This window comes from Struthio camelus, chromosome 2 (genome assembly GCF_040807025.1).
Source record: "Struthio camelus isolate bStrCam1 chromosome 2, bStrCam1.hap1, whole genome shotgun sequence".
NCBI lineage: Eukaryota > Metazoa > Chordata > Aves > Struthioniformes > Struthionidae > Struthio > Struthio camelus.
In genome coordinates this window covers 69,025,056-69,044,673 of record NC_090943.1, presented here as the reverse complement: position 1 = coordinate 69,044,673, position 19,618 = coordinate 69,025,056, and the positions used below count along the sequence as shown (strand labels likewise).

General features: G+C 36.8%; 1 protein-coding gene across 7 annotated transcripts in view; it reads left to right on the top strand.

Annotated features, from left to right (window-relative positions):
- Window positions 1-19,618, top strand: part of GALNT1 (polypeptide N-acetylgalactosaminyltransferase 1) — a 95,485-nt gene that overhangs the window by 46,109 nt on the left and 29,758 nt on the right. For 5 of the 7 annotated variants that reach the window (XM_068936182.1, XM_068936181.1, XM_068936180.1 and 2 more), the window contains 2 exons: window positions 1,414-1,642; window positions 9,557-9,731. In XM_068936182.1, the coding sequence (XP_068792283.1) occupies window positions 1,504-1,642; window positions 9,557-9,731 (314 nt within the window). In that variant the 5' untranslated portion in view covers window positions 1,414-1,503. Of the gene's footprint in view, window positions 1-1,413; window positions 1,643-9,556; window positions 9,732-16,262; window positions 16,367-19,618 lie in introns of those variants that run through there. The other 2 variants (XM_068936185.1, XM_068936186.1) reach the window with 2 other exon arrangements.

Here is a 19,618-nt window from a genome sequence, read left to right as displayed (position 1 = left end):
TCCAATGCCATTTAATCCGATGCCTGTGAGAGGAGGAAGTAAGCTGTTCTGGGAAAGGGGATATCATGCTTCTGTCCCCCAAGAAGCAAATAAAAAGCAGGAAATAGATGATGTTTAAGAAATACGAAAGGAAGAGTAGGCTTAATAATATGCAGAGTTTTTTTGGTGAGGTTGCTGCGTGATCATGTCTTATAATTAAAGTTCTCTTTTCCAAAAATACTTCAGTTTAGGCTCAAAGCATATATAAGACTCTATGCGTGTGTGTGTAAATTCCTGTGCATTTTTGAAGAACAGATTATATTTTCAGTTTATTCTATTATAATTTAAGAGTATCTGTTAATTCTGGTTTTACCTAGTAAGTTACTCCCCTTGGGAATCGCTTTGGGAGGACATTGTGTTGAAATAATTCTTACAGTAAAGAAAATTCTTGGCTAATAGGAAACAGAAGAAATAACACAGAAAGGAAATTGTGTATGGTAGAAATATTTGCCAGACAAATTGTAACCTTATTCATTTTTATGTGCAGTAGCAGTTAGCCAGAATTCTTTAGTTTGGCTGTATAACATGAACTGTGTAATGCAGAGAGCAGCGGTGGGGGGAACCTCTTTATTTATGTATATGTACATAAGTGTATATACACACACACACGCACACACGATATTTTTATTAGTGTAAGTGAACAAGCCTAAAGCTGCTCTTGACTTTTCTTCCCAAGTAATTTTTTAATTGGTCATGGAAAATAGCAGTCTTTGTTACAAAACTTGCTTTTAATTTGAGTAGGACAAAATGGAATTTTAAAGGTTGGTTTTCTAAAGTTTTAATTCATACTTTTTGAAAAATGCATGAACATTTGCTGTGTAGTCAAATATTAAATGATTAAATTCATTTTAAGTGTCAAAATTATTAGGTGAAATCTTTAGTTCTGAATGACTAGTAAATGATCATGACGGCATGTGGGTACTTTCTTTGCTCTGTTTGCTGTTTCGTTTGACCAAAATGGATATTTATTTTGGCTCACTGAGAGCAAAGCATTTGTCCTTACAGCTAAAGCGTAATATGGCATTGGACTTTATGTAAATTACAGGCTTTTATAGACTGGCATTCTTAGTGATCGGTGCAGAAAGTCAATGTGTACAGCACGGGGGGAAGTATGAGGAATGTCGGCCAGTTGGCTTTGCTCAGCTCAGACTGCGTATTGCTTCTTAACTTGTTCCCAGTTATTTAATATGGTAAAAGACTGGAGTGTTGCTGCCTTAATTGGCCCTGTTCTTTTAGTCTCACAGGCACACACAGAGCATTCATTTTGATACGTCTTAAACTATCTTTAAAATATAATTAAAATTGCTGCTTTTAGTTTCTGTCCTCTGGTAACCTTTTTGTGACTACTTTTTTTTTTTTTTTCTCCCCCTCCAGATATAGAACGTGGTCTCTCAAACTGGATTAAAGCAATCAGTTGCTATTTTTATTTATACTTCTTAATTTTTGTATTTGACTTAAAGTGCCATGAGAAAATTTGCATATTGCAAGGTGGTCCTTGCCACCTCATTGGTTTGGGTCCTTCTGGATATGTTTCTATTGCTTTACTTCAGTGAGTGCAACAAATGTGATGAGAAAAAAGAACGAGGCCTACCTGCTGGAGATGGTAAGTTTTCTGCCCTTAACTTACGTTTGTTTAAAACTACACTTCTCTTAAACATTTGATTTTCCCCCCTCCCCACAATGGTATAAACATTGAAGCAATATTAGGTATTGCAAAACTTTCAATGTTTCTTTAAAGCCCTATGGAATTCAAGCACCTTCCTTCTCAGATACACATTGCAGATTGAGATGCTCTCTTAAGATGCAAGGTTTTAAGCATAAAAGTGTATGAAAAATAAAAAAAAATGCTGTGCAATAAGCAGTTCAAGAACGTAAGGTAATGTTAACATAATGTAAAGCATGTACTAAATTTCCGCTGGTGAATCAAAGGCTCTGTTGACTTCAGTAAACCTGGTGCTAACAAACAAACAACAAAACCTCTCAAAAACTAAGCCAAAATTTGAACAGTGAATATAATAATGAAGAGGGACAGTAATCTTATCACCAAATGAATGTTGGAATGGAACTGAATTTATCAAAATAACTAGAATAAAACCCGGTACGAAGATAAAAATTCCTATGGTGGCATGGTGGTTTTATTTATTTATTTATTTAAAGTGATAGCTGTGCTATGCAATGGTAAAGGTCTTCAGATAAGTTCTTCTGTTCTGTTACTATCATCCTAGTTTTCAGGTACCAGTCAGAGGAGCAGGGTGTGTGTTATTTGAATGCCAGTTCCTTTCACCTTACCAACTTTGTTTTAGGGCTGTTGCAATACGCGGGAGAAAAGATGGGTGCTGGGAAAGGTCACCCCTGCTCTGTCTCAGTGTAGGCATTCCTAACTGCAGGCAGCTGCCATCTCTGCATCATCTGTGAAACATACCAAAATTTGTGGTATGATCCCTTTTCTGTTGGCAAGGTTAGAAGAGCATTGTGAAGTGTGCAGCTTGTGTAGGTTCACTGCAGGCGTATCTGCGTATTTCACTGTAGTTATTGTAGTTATTGATGCGGTGAGGCATGAGTTAAGTCCAGTCAGCCAACTGTACTCGGGATTATTTAGCACTCTCTGGTAGAAAATCTTTTTCAATTGTTGACATCTGGTATGGATAATTTTGACTTCATTGTGAAATTTTCTGAAGTGCTTCAAGAGTAATGCTCCTCTATTACAGAATAATACTGGGGGGGGTGTTCTTTTTTCCCTTGCTCGTGATCAAAATGGGCTGCTGAGTTTCCACAGAAACCAACAACATATAGGAATGTAGTATTCCTACACTTAGTACATCTGAACAGTTGTTTCCACAACTGCTTGCAAAGATTTTTGTAGAGGGGTTCTAGTGCCCCCCCGATTTGCAGAAGGGACTTCAATTTTCAGTTGCTTACCTTTCATCTTTTGGATTTTTCTTTCCGTAAATGGAAATGATGAGAAAATGAATTAAGGTTTTGTAGAAAGTATGATCTTCATAGGACTTCAGTCTCTTCTTTCGGTAGTTGAGAATTTTTCTTGAGAATAAGAGACAAAGACGACTGATATTGTAGTTTTCGGGAACTGATCTACTTCTTGAATTCCCCCCCAAAGTTTTTATGGGATGCTAAGCAGATAATTTATGCCAGACTTTCTTCAGAGCTGTCTTGCAAACCAAATTTTTTTTTTTGCTGTTGACCGACAGCAGTTAAACTTTTATATTTGTTTATATTTATTTATTTATAGATATATATCTCAGACTTGGTTTGATTAAATGGATGATGTTGAAATTTCAAATGGCTTTACACATGGAGTCATTGGGAGTTATATGTATATAACAAAATACAAGCTTTTCAAAAAGTATTTTAAAGAGGATAGTTAAATTAGTTGACTTGTTTGAGGTGAGATGTTTACTGAATGCTTGATTTGTCACCGCTGACGAAGGTTAGGATTCTGTGCTCAGAGCTAGGTTTGAATAGTGGGTGCCGATTGAAATGCTGAGAACCTAAAGAAACTTTCTCTATTTAGAAAATGTGCTGCTTCTGGTGTACTGAAAAGGGTCCTTTAGATGAGAGAAAAATCTACATTTTTTTCAAAGACTGGTTTTATGACTTTCCCTGTGCCACCTTAGTTTCAGTTAGCAGTTGAGTATAGTCTTCATTCTGGCCTTTTCCTAAACTTTCTAAGTTAAAAGCTGCCTTTTCTTTTATTTTTTCCTTTTTTCCCTAATATTGTATATAATTGGCTTGTACAAATTTTATACCCTGTTCTGTATACTTCTCTTGATTTTGTTATTGTTTTCCAGATGAATTATAGTGAGGTATGTGCAGAAATACACCTGCTGGAAAAATGGTTGTTATTGGTACTTCCATTTAACCTAGTTGCGTGCCTTACATATTCTTTCTTTTCCAGTAATTTGCTGACTTGGAGTCTAGTGGATTTATCCCCACTCCGAAAGCCTAGAATCAGTAGTATTGAGGCTATTTTTTTGCAATGCTTTTGGCAAAATCTGCTCTTTCACTTCATTTTCCTCTTCATTTCCATAATTGTGTTAGTTCTCTTGACTTAGTTTAACTTTTGTACTAGCATAAATTCCATAGTATCCAGAATTTAGAAATTATTATTTTCCATGTTGCTGCAGTGTATATTCCCTGTTTGCAATTTATGGAAACACTTCATAGCATTTAATCAACCTACTCAATATAGAAATGAATTTATTTTAGGAGTATGTAAGCTTATTTCAAGCTGTGCTTACCTAGCTGTAGAAATTATCTTTAAATATTTCAGCAGGAGCAAATGATTTTAAGGATAATTTTGTCCAGCTTAGCCAAAATTCATAAAGTTAGAAGGATATCCTCTCTAGGTTTCAAACATGGAAAACTGAGGGAGAGGCTTTTGCAGAATGAGGCTTAGAGCCATTCTCTGAGTTATCTTTGAGAGAAATATTTCCCCCCTATATTGACGACATGAAATACCAGAAACCTAAATTATGAGCTTCACTAACAGCCTGATGTTGGATGGTATGTATACTGTCACTACATTTTACGAATTATTCAAAATAAAAAGCTGTAAAGGAACATGATTTTTACTTACTTATTTATTTATTTGTTGTTAAATAACGGCACAGTTGTTGCTTAATGAGTGAGCTATTTAGAACAACTGGATTGTGGCTGACTAGTGAGAAGGCCCTAGCTGTCAGCCTTTTCGGTCTGCCAGAGTCGCAGGGAGCTGCTTGGGAAAGCAACTGCAGTGTTGTTGAAAGGTAGTTGCGTGCTCTGGGAGGACAGAGGCTGAGGAGGCTCTGGGATGGCTGCTGGAGCTGCCTGGAATTAATTTTAAGAGGAGCAGGAATTGGGAATTCCCCTAGGGGAATTTGTGGAGATCTGGGAAATGCTGAAGTTGAAGGAAAAATCTTTGGGGAAGGTTATGGGCAACTGTAACATGGCTCAAATGATGGTCATTGTGTCTAGTAGTAACTATTACAGAGATTGAGGGCTATGGTGCGTGGATAACTGAGATGAGAGGACTAGAGGTGAAATGTGAAGGGGATGGGTAGTTTCCAGGCTTCGAATAAGAGGATAGGAGGGATGGGAGAACTGGGAGGGTATCTGAGGAGTGCGAGATTGGGGAACTGAAATGACACTGCAGGGAGGGATATAATATACTGGAATAATGTGGGATGACTGACTTAGCCGTCAGTTAAGGCTTTGCTCATCCCTTCTTTCATAGCTAAAGAAGACAGTAGTAGCTTCAAGAGACTGCCTGAGCTCAGTTGTGTGTGTTTGGGGAAGTGAGACTATGACAGTGATTCATGGTGGGATCAGCTACAGGAGAGGTGGGAGGGAGTCTGTTCTTGTCTTGGCTGCTCCTGCGGCTCTTTCTACCCCTGCCAACCCTGGGAGCAATCAGGAAAGGGGAGGGAGGTCAGAGGGAAGCTATCTCCAGTGCTTGGCTCTCGGAGGTTGTTTCTCACCCTTTCTGAGCCACCCAGCAGAGCTGGATGGTGCACACCCCTTGCCCAACTATCAGTTGTTTATTCCCTCTTAGAGGTAGCTAGTCATAAGCTGTTCTTCCTACTGACGTATTTGCTGGGTGGTGGTTCCCCTTTTTGCAGCTCATGTTGCTGTTGCAGATTTTGGTTGGTTCATCAGTCAAATTCACAAAGGGTAATGGCTGATGATAGAAGAGTGCTGTAAGTTTAAAGGCTGTAAAAGTCGAAAAGAAAGTCGGAGTGAACCTTTGTAAGCACCATTCATGTTTTGCAGTAGATTCGCTAAACCTAAAGTTCAGATAACTTGTAGTTAAGTACTGTCTTTTCCAAATGGGGATTTGGCATTGCAATTTAGGCTTAACAGCTAGGATAAAACTTACTGGTAAATGTAAACAAGTCCTAGACTCAAAGAAAAGGTTCAAGCTATTTTCTAACGATACAAAAAGGAGTCGGTTCTTATAAACGAAAAAGGTCCAGATAGTACTACAGTCTTGCTAATAAAGACCTTCTACATAACTCTATCGTACCTCTGTGAGAATCCTGTATCTCAGCTCTGAGGCCTTGACTTCAATGAAAGTCTAATGAGTCTTTCCTTGCCCGGGTTTATAGGCTCCTTAAAGTTAGGACTGCAAAGAAACTTGCAGCTTTGGCACTTGATATGCTTACTAAATAAACTTCTCAACTGATCCTTTTTGGCTTTTTTTCCCTCTGCATGGTGCTTTCCACTTACGTAATGATTAGAAGGCATGTTTAAAAAAAAAAAAAAAGTGTTTTCTCCTTTTAGAGCAAGGATTGATATCATAGAGTCCTGTGATATCTCAGCTGCTTACCATTTACAATCCTTTTGGGGGCCAATGACAGAATTTAAACCAAGACCAGCCATTTTTGTAAAGTACCAATCAAGGCTTCTGGTCTGAATTTGAGCTCTTTGATGAAGATGGAATCCCAAGGTTGGGACTTGGGATTCTGAGTTGTTTTCATTCACTTCAGTTCCCAAGAAGAAAAGTAAGTAGCTTCAAGATACAAAACAGTGATTTAATTTTTGAAAATAGGGACTGTCGCATCTTCTCTGCCATAAATCAGCCTTGTTCTACTCAGGCTGAGCCATGCGTAGAAGACAAAACTTGTTTTGAAATTTTACTTGTCAAAACAGCTTCCCTGTAATTGCTGTAGTTGCTACAATGCTGCCCGAACTTAGTGTTCTGGTTAGTTCACCATTATCGTGACACCTACAGACATGTCAGGGAAGCACTCCTCCTTTTTTCTAGTTTTACATGGCTGCATGTTTTGAAGTATCGGTTTTCATCAGGCACGTTCCGTGGAAGAAAAGTAATTTGTCTATATACCATAGACATAAAGAGTTATTTTCTTAATAAAATAAAACATTTATTTGTTTTAAATGAAGGTCTGGAAAAGATCCTGATCTCTGAAAAACTAATGGTTTACTGATACAAATGAGGAGAAGTGGCTGGAAAAAGATTACTAGATTTCCTGTTGGATTAAGAGATGATTAAGTCACTCATTCATGCAGTTCCAAAACTTGTAGCCGTACGTTAATAGGCCCATTTGCTAAAAGTATGTCGTAGGTAGCATGTTTTTAATTACTCCCTCAAAGGAAAGACGGGGGGGATGTATGTGTGCGTATATATTTTTTTCCTCATAGTTAATTGACCAGTAGTGCACTACTCTTTGAATTCTTAGCAGTATGTGTACTGGTCATTTTGGGAGAATGTTGTTGGTCTGTGTGCATATGAAAACTAAACGCTTCTGTGCAAAAACAAATTACGGGAAATGCAGAAACCTGAGAGAAGATAGTTATCTCTTCTTGGAAAGTCATCTCTATAGTTGCACACCAAACTTCCCTATCTTTGCATTTCCTAAATTCTGTAAAATATATGCGAATCTTTTCTTGTTGATGGGTTTTTCTGCAGGAGATGGGAGTACATTATTTAGGTAAGAGATATGATCGAGTGGTGGGTATTTGCTTTTGTAACTTAAAGTAGTGAGCTGGTGAAAGTTGATAGCTGCATACCTGGATCTAGGTCACTGATGTGCTGAAGGAGCTGCTGAACTGCTCAGCAATATCTGCTAATCGGGAAGATTAGAGTTTTCAGTTAAATTAACTATTCAGTTTAATAACTAGTTTACTCAAAGTTAAGAAAACAATTGGAAATTTAAATATTTAAAAAGTCTTTTCTTCTAAATCACAAATACAAGTATGATAGGAAAGAATGTTCTCTCTTGAGAATACTGAAAAACATGGTGAATAAATTTACCAAGTTTTATTTTTTTATGTATAGCCATGTTCTGGTAACTTTTATTGAAATTCTGTTAAGCACTCATTTAATTATTTTCTATCCAATTGTACCTACATGCTAATTGCTCTGAAATTTAAGAAAAAGTGATTTATGATAACCTAGTATAGTGAAGTTAAAAATAAGCTGAATATATAAATTTAAACCTAAATAATTGTCCAATTATATACCATTATTTTATGCTAATTAACAAAAATTAGCACAAATTCTAATTTAAAAGGCTATGCACTTAAAAGTGTCAAAACTTACCAACTTTCGAAACAGTGAGGTTCAACGTGTACTTCCTTTATGAGGTAAAGATGCAAACTGGACTTTAAAATAGGCCTTTGTGCTTGCTCACTTCACACTATAGTTAAAACAAGTGCTTTAAATCAGTCTACTCGGGATCTACTTGGACATACTGATTTTTTGTCAAAATCTTCCATATATGATTGCCTGGAAAGCAACCTCTAGTAATGCACGGATCAACTTACAGTCGAAGGGAGCTCCGTGGTTAAAAGAAAGCACCACCACAGTGGGAGGACTTTCTCTGTTTAAATGTTGCTGGTTTGCCAGTACAGGTGCTTCAGATACTGGAAAATGAAAGTTGCTCGTATGGAAGACATTATGGTTTTAACTGTTTAATGTTAAATGCAAACTAGCAAAATGTTTCATTTATTAGTAAGTATGTATTTGGAGTTTTCAGTCTTTTGGAAAAGATGGAAGGCTTGGGCTTTTTTTTTTTTTTTTTTTTTTAAATGCTTTACATGCCTGTTTGTTTTTTGGCATAAACTTATAATTACAATATGCTGTCCTAGTACATGATTGAAGATAATTTCAATTTAGGCATATTACTGAGGGCTTTGGTGCCTATATTTTAAAATATGTCCTACTCCTCTATTTAGTTCCTTTAATTTTTTTTTTTTGTGCTGAATTGGTAAAGTAGTAATATTTTGAATTCATTACTTGTGTGTTTAAAATATTTCCATTCAGGAGAAAAGTCAATTTATTTGCAAAGAATATATAACATATCAGAGGTTGGTTTTAGCATTTTGTGTTTTCATTTCTTTTGTTTGTAAAAACGTTTTCAAGAATCTGAATTTATTTTCTCTTTCTTCTCCTTCAGCAATTTGGACAGATATTTAGTATTTAACAATTTGTTTTTTAAAAAATGTCAAGTGTTTGTGTTACTATTTCTACTGATGATCAGATATTAACATTCAACCCTGAAATGCAATTATATTAAGTAAAAATGTTAGTAAAACTGAGAGAAATGATTTTAGAATAATACATTGGCATTTACAGTTTGTCAAAATAAGAAATATGGAAATATATTAAAAGTTACAATTTTATTTTTAGATTGATTAATTTTAACTAAAATTGTTGTAGATGAGAATGCAACTTTTCCTGAAAGCTTTTGTGTGCAGGAACCAACTTGGGATATAAATGTCTGTTGTTCCAGCATTTTAAAAGCATAGTAAAACTGATTAGAAGCTGATGATGGATAGATATAACTCCTTAGGGCTTTTCCAACTGAAATTGTGGTGTCCGAGAGTAAGACTTAACTTTTGTTAAATTTCCCAATATAAAGATTTTTTTTGTACTTCTAAAAATTGATATTTTTAAAACTCCATTTTAAACAGGAACGCTCCTAATATACAAAATGAAATATAATAAACAAAAGCAAGCGTAAAAGTAGTGTCACTAGCATTTTAATGTTTTTGCTCTTAGTTCCAGAACCCATACAAAAACCACATGAAGGACCTGGAGAGATGGGGAAGCCTGTGGTCATTCCAAAAGAGGAGCAAGAAAAAATGAAAGAAATGTTTAAAATCAATCAATTTAATTTAATGGCAAGTGAATTGATTGCACTCAACAGATCTTTACCTGATGTCAGGTTAGAAGGGTAAGTACCTTATATTAAAGATGTACTCTACATAAATAAAGAGAATGCAAAGAGTTATCCAAAGCAAGAGTTCAGTTCGGCAAGATACTAATGTCAAAGTGAGAAGTAGGAGGATTTCCTGCATGTGTGATACTTGCTTGTAAAATAAGATTGTGTAGAATAAACTATTTTTTCAGCATTATTTGCTATGAATCTGATTACAAATATAAAGCCTGTTCAGGGAATAGAAATTTAATTGATTGAGGGGAAAACAAAATTATCTAAGGTTTGGTATATCAATAATAATTGCTTATTTGAAAAGTTCATGCTTTATTCATAATGAGGCAGACTATTCTGCATTGTATGAAATAGAAAAGGTGTAATGACAAGAAAAAAGAAATACCTAATGAAATGTGCACAGCCTCATTTAGATTACATATTTTTCTCTAATATCTGTCTAGTTTATATTTTTGATCTTGCCTCTGAAATATTGATCCTTTCAGAGTTTTTTGAGTCATGAGTAATTAAAAAGAATAGCATAGCCTTGCTTTAATGAAAACTACAGTTGCTTTACACTCCTGGCGCTACCCTGGCAAGGTCACCACTCCCAACCATCCTCCTGGCCTGGCTAACAACAGGGACCTTCATGTTAAATAGAGCTCATGAAATAAGATTTTCCCCAATCAATTACCTTCGCTCTTCCGCAAGAATTGGACGCTATACAAACTCCTCTTCCTGAGAAGCTCAGCTTGCTGCTGCCCTATACACAAGGCCTAGCTGCTGGATTATTTGTTTTCATTTCCTACCTCAGAAAATGATGTGAAGAGGAAGGAGAAAAAGCCCTGACTACTTCATGTTTAAAGATCTAGTTCGTATGTACCTTCAGCGTATGTGCCAGTAATGGGCATAGTGTGTGAGTTCTGGCAGCGTTAGTGTTTTTTTTATTAATAAACTTTGATATTGAGACACGTTTATTGTTAAATGTATGACTTTGTAGGTTTGAATGAATGGGATTTTTCAATTGACTTGCAGAGTTATTGTTTGTCAGATTTTGCATTTGCTGCTTATGTGTTTCTTAGTGGAAGAACGCAAAGCAAGAACTTTGAGGGTTTTTTTGGAAACTGACAGTTTTTTTTCTCCCCTCTGCATATGTAAAAGTGTGCAACATAGTTATATCCTGCTTTTCCCGTCTCGCACGTTATTGTTCTTATTATGGTTATAACTTGGCAATGGATCTCTCTTGGCCTGCATACAGATTTATATGTAGTATCCACCCCTGTTACCATGTTCTCTATAGTAAAGAGACAATTTTTTATTCTATAGTGATGATTACCACTGGTTAAGGACTTCTAGTTAGCATTTGAAACTTGTTTTAGCTGCAAGGGAGATCATGAGTTTCTTTTGAGACTTTTAGTAAAGCTGAAATGCTAATTGGGGTGATTTCTGTATGTTTTTTCTGGAGGAGCAGAATGGAAGGAAATAACACAACTTTGGGAAAATAGTCATTATAACAGTTAATTTATTTGGAAGGTAAGTATGGGCAATTTTTCATTATGATCCTGTAAGTAAGGAGATGACTAAAGAACACCTCTTGCTTATCCACACTAATAGTGGAAAACTTGGATGTATTTATTGCACCATTTTCTAGTTTGGGTATAAAGTTAAGAAATATAATTCCTTATGGGTGGATGTCAAAAGTTGCCTTAGATATTTGTAATTGTCAGCTTTATAAAATCTACTTTTGAATTGGCCACAAATGGAAAGAGAAATAGTTACAAAGTATTATAACTATCCTTAAGTGCCACTCAAGCTTTCACAGAGAAATCAAATTACAATTTTCAAGTCAAATTGAGCTATTGGAACTTTTCTGTCTTTTGCACACTTGTTCTATAATTATGTTTTGCAGTAGGATATGCCTTATACTTTATCAGTAAGTTTAGTTAAGTGTTGCATTTGTTCATCTTTTACACTTGTATAGATACAAATACTATTACAATGCTATATGAATAGAAATTGAATTGGAGAGTAAAATCTTGAATAATAACTTGGAACAGAGATGGATTTCCTTTTTTTATGTTTTAAGGCCAACAGTTTTGACATTCACTTGCTCTGTGAGTTTTTAAGAGATTTTGGAAGAATAATTGTTTCCAAAAGCTCTTCCTTTTGTGATCCTTTCAGTATTTACTCCAAAAGTTTGTGGTAATTAGGAAGTTAGGAAGTATGCTAACATTTCTCAAGCAAATCTAAATGTTACTGTATTTACAATGCAAAAAAATTATTTTAATCTGTACCTCTAGGTTAATGCTACTTTTAAAGAAAACTGCCGCTGTTTTCAGAATTGTGAGAATTGTAGATATGCTCAGATATGTCATATGAAATTATTTCTCTCAGTAGTCAAAATATTCACATGGTTAGAAGCATTTTCTGCTGTGTTAGCAGAGTTAGTTCTGCTATAACTGCTTAGCCAGGATTTTTTTCTTGTGCTATCTAAATCCCTGCTAATATGGGAATAGTTTTAGGAGAGGGAGGAGGGGTAACTCTAGCCGTTTCTGTGCGCTTTACAGTGCAGCTGTCGATAGCACTTTCAGTCAAGGTTTTGGAGAAGTGGGATATGTTCAGGGGCTGACTAAGCTATTCAGCCATGTAATTATTTATTTCATAGGTTTGGTGAGTTAATTCCTAAAATGCAGCATGGGAGGAGATGGGATTATTTTGACTCTGCAGTTCTCCAACCACGTCGGTTCTTTTGAAATACAAAAGTCGGTTAACCATTGAAAGGCTGGTGAAATTAGATGTGCCAGGACCAATTTGCCGTACATATTTAGTGGTGTTGACATAACCTGACCGCTGGAGAGCGGCTTTGTGAAATAGTCTACGTTATCATTCATGTTATTTGTTAGTTCTACCAAAACGTTGTAATCTCTGTGAAGGCAGTCATGGCTTTATGTCCCTGCTCAGTCCTGTGGAGTCTTGAGGTGGCTACTGCCGTAATCAGTATGTGCAACCTTCTAGCTTGCACTTCTGCATCTGGATGTTCGGAGTTCAGTCTCTATAGATGACTCAGCTGGGATATCAAGTTTAATTTTTTGGCCAAGAGCTTTTTTCTTAGTAGAACGGAAACGCAAGCTGTTCTAATAACTATTAGGCGCTTCCCCAGCTCCGGCGAACTCCTCAGTTTCACAGGTCTGCAGACGTTTAAAGCTCTGTTCTGTTGAGCAGTGCCTCAGATATATTAATAGGTTTATATTATTTGGTGCAAAATTGTTTAGGCATATAAATGCTTTTAAAATGTTGAGATACGCCTGAATTCCTAGTCATTCTGTATCTGCAAGAGGGAACGTTATTGCACCTATTCTTCTAGTTGTCCCAATTAAATGACTTGATTAACAGGAAAAAAAAAATGAACTGGAAGTTTGTCAGGCTGGAAAGTGTTTTTTTGTTTTGTTTTTGTTTTTTCCACCTGGATTCTTCCACAGCTCTGGACTGGGGCACGTTAGACAAGCAAAGTGATAGCACTGACAGGGCTGTGACCTCTGAAAGGAATGTTATTGCGGGGGATCAAGCAGCTGGGGCTGGTAGATTGCTCTTAAGTTGTTAACAGAATATTTCTTGTAAGCATGTCTTATTCTGGTTTGTGAATCAGTCGTCAAAGTGGGAGTTGATTCACTCTTGCCAGGAAATATGCAGCTGTGGGCTTAACATGGCAGCAAAGATTGGTGATTAAGGACACTAGAGCCTTGCCTTGGTTTTGCTGAATAATAGGGAGGCAATGACTAAAATAGGTGTCATAGGTGTCAATGACTGAAATAGGTGTTTAGCTGTGTGTGTGTGTCTTACGTTGGTATTCAGGTTGGAAAGCAGTATGGTTGAATGTGTGAAATTTGTACATGTCACATGACTTGGTTCTGCTCTCAGTCAGCTTGAGGTAACTTTGAAACCGCTTTGTAAAATGGAGAATAAGTACCGTGTGCTAAGGATGAGGTCGTCAGGCCTCTGTTCATTGTTACTTGTACAGCATATAAAAAATTTAAGGAAGTCATTTAGGTCCCTGGAATGAGAGTTTACTACCAGTTCTGGCTCCTTTGCACTGCAAAAGAGCATCCATAAGAGTTTCTTCTTTTTCAGGCCCCAGTGGTCATGGTTGGGAGCAATGGAGGCTTGCCTGAGATAGACAGGCAGTGTTGTGTAAGCTCTGGTCCTGACTTGAGCTTGTGGCACCAAGCTAGGAGGCTGTCATGTCTTACGGGGTGAGATTTATTTGAGAGCTGGTGGCCTTTGCAGAGCAGACCAGCAGCACTGGGCGGTGTGTGGATAGCTTAGGCTACCTTTGCACCCCGTTCTCCAAGGCTACAGGTTTTGTAGAGCTCAGTAAAAAAGGTCGTCTTTGCCTTTTTGTTCCTGAATCAGTACAATGCTATCAAAATGAAGGGTATTAGAAGTCTTGCTATGTCTCAGTCGCGCATAACATATGGGATGTTTTAATTGTCCTCTTCCCAAACTGTCTGTACTAAGGAAGAATGTGTATGTTAGCTTTTGAGTGGTGCGGATAATGTTAAGATATAACCAGAGTTTTTAAACGATGATCCTATGCGTTTGAACTGGATTTAAATTCATACAGTTTTGTGATGTCAGCAATTTAATAGAAAGTTAAGATGCAGATCTCCAAGATATTGGGGTTTAACCAGTGCAGTAATGTGGTCGATTTAAGTTGTTATTGAAGGATTTTTTTTTTTTTTTTTTTTTGCTCGGTCAAGCTACCCTACTCAGTTCCTGCCTTCAAGCTTATTTTGACCATCAGGAGGAAGTAGACTTTTTTCTTGCTAAAAGCCATTCTTCTAAATCTAACTTACACAAATATAGTGGAGTTTATAGCGTTTATGATGGGCTCCTTTTTGAGTAAGCATCTCATATGACTAACTCCTATTTTATAATTTTCTTACTTACAAAGAACTGTATTTAGTTCTAGGCTTTCAGGAGCATCAGATACTGTTAATTACATGACACAGTATAGTGCTTTCCAGTTACGTGACTGAAATCTGCTTTTCAAACATATGCTTAACAATGTATTGTCAATCTGAAACCTGAAATATGCATGTGAGAATATATTAGAATTTACACTTCTCAAACCGTAAATTGTTTTGACTACAAAGGTTTGCTTGTATACTTTAAGTTATTACAGTTGAATCATAATAAGACACAAATTGATCAAATTTACACAATCACTGTGTGAGGAAAATAGTTTATTTGAATAAATCTATGCATGGTAGGACTAATAAAGGCACATATGCGGTAGTATACTCTTTGAGTATGCTTAAATATGTTGAGGTTCACGGCAATTTTTTAGGTGGCAACACTTGAAGGATTTAACTCTATGTGATACCTCAAAGGTGTGCTCTTCTTCATTTTAATTATGCTAATTAATTCAGGAGAAGAGCTAAGAGAGTCATTTCAAATTACATCTAATCTGGTGTAAATGTAGCCAGCAGCCAAAAGGAGAAGTCTTTTCTCTTGGTGCCGATCCAATCGAACTGAACAGACTTGCACACCAAAAAGGGGAAAAAAGTGTATTCTGTTGGATCAGCAAAATGAATGAACACACCCAGCAGCTGTATGATTGCCAGATCTGATGCGAAGGAGAGGATGGGACAGAACTGGGATGATGGAAAGTGGGATCATTGCTTTTGGCAGCAGCCTGCGGTTGCACATGATTAGGCAGAATATGAAAAAACCCACTTCATTATAGAAAGAGCGTGTTAAGTGGTCACGGGGATTTAAATAGGTCCCTAAATTGTGGTACATTTTGTGAACTTTTGATATTTGTTAAGCTCAGGCTGTGGTGATGTAGCAGAAAATCAAAAAGAACAAAGCTTATTTAACACTTCATTGATTGTCACAAGCTAGAAATCCCGACTGTTAATTTACCTGGGATCTGGAGAGGAAATCTGCTGATCTGGTAACTAGCAATGTACCTTTCAGCACTGACGTGCTGGAAGTCTGAAAGCAGGCGAGGCTTGAAGCTTGACAGTTCTCTTTCAAAGCAGGAACATTTTTCATCTGACTTTTCTGTTGCATGCAGTTTATTACTGGGCTAGTGCATAATCAGTATTTGGAAGTTTTCTTGCTCATGTTGATTTAATGCGCTAGCCAGAAGAAATTGGGTGTAAATCTTTTTCCTAGAGAAAGTAATAACAATAATAAAAATGCTTTAAAAATCAGCTTACTGCCTTTAAACTATTTTCTATACAGTTGGCGATCTCATTCTTGGTTACAACTGTCTTCCATTTTGGATGAGCAGCCATATATTATTCATATATATTCATATATTATTCAAATTGATAGGTTAAGTATGCAAAATAATTTGGCAAGAGATCATAAGGTTGATTTTTTTTCAATTCTGGAGGACACAATTCTTTTTGTTTTTATCCAAAGATGCTTTCTTTTATCCCTTTCAGGATAGGAAAAGTAGTCAATTGCAGGTAATTATTTTTGTGACGTTCTGCTTGAATTCTGTAACCACAATGGTTTTAAGGCCCATTTTGGATTTTGTTTCCAGGGTCTAAAGAAGATTTCTACTTGAATCATGAGATAATGCGACCTTTCTTATATCCAAATCTTTGAAATCAGAAGAAAGGAAAATTTCATACTCTTGATGTCAGGTAAATTAGCATAATACTCTTGAAGGCAGACGTTTCAGCAGGCTGGATGGAAATGTTTAAATCAGAAGAAAGGATTTGCCTGCATTCAGGTCACCTGTTAAGAAAGATGAATTGTAGTTGTCATATTAATTAAAGACCTGTTTTGTTTGTTTGTGTTTAAACAAATTGTTCTGATTTGATTGGAGGAAGAGGCTTTCTTCAGGAGTAGTGTGAAGTTTTGCTGCAAACTTCTCTGCAGTGCTTTCTTTTTGTGTGGCCCCAAATTACAACTGTGGTAGATTGCAAAGTTGAGTGTATTGAAAAGAGGTTTGGCTTATTATGGTATTCAGTGATTCCCTCTTTCTCAGAAGTATTGCTTTTAGCTCTTTTAGCTGTGCTGGTTCTCTGTGAAGATGAAATGTTTTTCCAGCGCAGATTGTCTACAATCTGCGTGCAGTAGGCTTTGTGTATTCTTGATATTTATGTTGGAATCAGCTTTGTTAATGTCCTTGTTTATAACGGTATCATGAGACTGCTGATGATCTCCAGGAAAGACTAAATCATTGTTCACCAGAAACAAAGTGTCGTAAGGCTATAGCGTTTTAACACGTCAGTCAGAGGTTTAACACCTCTGTAGCAGAGATGAGGGAGGAAATACAGCTCAATTTCAGCTGCTTCAGCAGAGTCTCCCAGAGTCTTATTTCAGACCTGCTTTCATCCATGGTTGAAGCAGAAAGTAGACTTTGCATTGGGTATAGCTGTGCCGCAGCTTTGTTACCTTCCTTTAACTTTACTGCAGACTGTAACTTTTGGCAAGTGGACAGATAAACAGCTGAGTGCTGACATTTTATGGTGCTGCAGCAAGATTCGCCAGATATCACTAGTTAAAGCCTGAGGTTTCACGGCAGGAGTTAAGACTCTTTTTCTCTAGCAATCTTGCATTACCTTTGGTAACCTCAGTGGAAAATAAATGTGCATTTTTGAAGTTTAAGGATGCTATTGCTTACTTCCCAAATAGACTTCAATGTATATTAATACATGTGTTATTAACTATTTGTATTGAATCGCTGATGTTAAACAGCTTTATTATAGGGGCTGCGCTATATGGTATTTCCTCAAAACTTTAGGTCTGATGTGATTTTCAGTAAGACTTTTAAATTTGACAAAAGAATAATCCAGGTTCTGGGATGTGATTTACTTATAGCTGCAACGTTTATTTATAACTTATTTATAGCCTGCAAAATCAAGATTGGACTAAATCGTAAGGTGATAAATATTCCTCCAGTCTTTTGTTCATAGCGCAGCTTCCTAAAACCCATCAGTACTGCAATATCACACTGTTCATACCAGCTCTGGTCTGAGCTCTAGTGAGGTTGCCCAACTGAGCTGTGTGGCACGCAGTGGATGCTTTGGCTTGCATTGCGCTTTATCAGAATGCGCTGGGTTATGCGCACTGGGTGGGAAATAAAGGTTGCATATGAGTTTTGTGGCTATTAATGTTTTTGTGCCCTTTGAAATTACTGTATTGGTCATGTCTTGTTCCCAGGAAAAGCGGATGGAATTTAGGCATAAAGCTTACCTCAGATATAGCAAATCATAACTCAGCTAGTGCCTAAGTCTACTAGATTTCTTTTTTTATTTAGATAAACATGAGTGAGTTCATTTTGACAACTCCATATTTAAGAAAAAAAAAAAAAGTATTCCAGTGTTACTTGTCTTCTCTTCACTTGTCTGTGAGGAAAATGTAGAGATCTGTTCTGTAACATCTAGGAATTTAGGATTTATTTCTAATGCAAAATATAAATATCTCATCTTCCCCCCAAAATGACCTAAAAAAACAGTTTTAGTGTTATATCTCAATGAAGAAGCTTTTCCTTGTTGTTTCTCACTACAAAAGCATTACGGTAGTATGCAATTGATTTCCTGTAAGACTTCTACCTGTAGCCTTTTGTTTCATAGAGGGGAAAAAAAGAACAAAAAAGTGTGTAAGATTTATCAGGATATTAAATCCTGCTTTACTGCATTACTTTAAGAAATGCTTTAGCATGACTTTGAAAGATGTGAAGACTGATCACGGCTAACTTTATTTTAAATATTTGACTTTTAAGGTACAACAGTATTGCTTGTAGCGCTCATTCTTGGGTTTTAGGAAACGTGTCTAAATTAAATTGAACTGTAAATACAAGGTATTGAGTGTAATTCATTTCAAGGTATTGATAAAATACCAAGCGTTATCCTGTAATAAGATGACTGACTGTACGGTTACATTTTCGAGGTAATTTTTGGAGTGTGCGTAGAAGTCCTAATAGTAAGCTGAAGAAGGTGGCGTTAGGATGGCGACTGGTGGGGTGTTGAGTTTCTGGCATTTGTGTGCCTCAGGGATGGACGATTAGGGTGTGCTGGCCTTGCTGAGCTCTGGGTCAGGCAATGAGCAGAGCAGGAGAGGTATCAGAAGAATTTCAACTTCTGAGGAATTCAAATGAAACATCTTGTAAGATCTCCTCATAGGTTTGTTCTGTCTATGTGACAGTGAAATACAGTTTTCTCATTCCTCCATCAGCATGAGAGAGAAGAGAGGATTCCAGTTTTGCCAGATGTGAAGCAGAGTTGAGAGTAAACAGCTCTGGTGATGCAGAAATCACAAAATGGAGGTGCTCCTGTTCCCACCACCTCAGCAGATTTCTTGTGCAGTGTAATGTATGCTCCTGTCCTTGCTGAAGAGGTTTTTAAAATCTGTTTTATCTGCCTAGGATGCAGTTGTGAATCTATTGTATAGAAGCTTTGATATTTAGCTTACTGTATTTTAAAGGAATGAGCTGTTTCTTTACCAGCATTTGGACATGAAATTTCTGTCTATCCAGTGCTCTACTCCAAACCCTTCTATTAACATGAAGGCACAGGCATAGATAGTGCTTCAAGGGTCTAGAGAAGAACAAGCTTCTGTAAATCACAATGGCTTGAGTCTTGCCACCGGTGGCATTAGGCAATCTGCCACTGAAAGCTTGGTGCACTGTCCAGAGGCAGTAACAGTGGTGTGTTTCTCTCTGTTATGCTGTGATAGCATCATGAATACTACTCAAACGACTCGGAAAACCTGCCTTTTGTAAGGACTTGAACTGTTCAGAATAGTACTTTTTGCATCTAATTGAAGACAAAATTCTCTGTTACTCTTTGTTTTATTTTGTATTCTGCAGAAATGAACGTGGAGCACCTAATATCATTTTCTTTGTGGCTGCTTATTTGTGGAATGGGTGGATAGAACATTAACAAAAT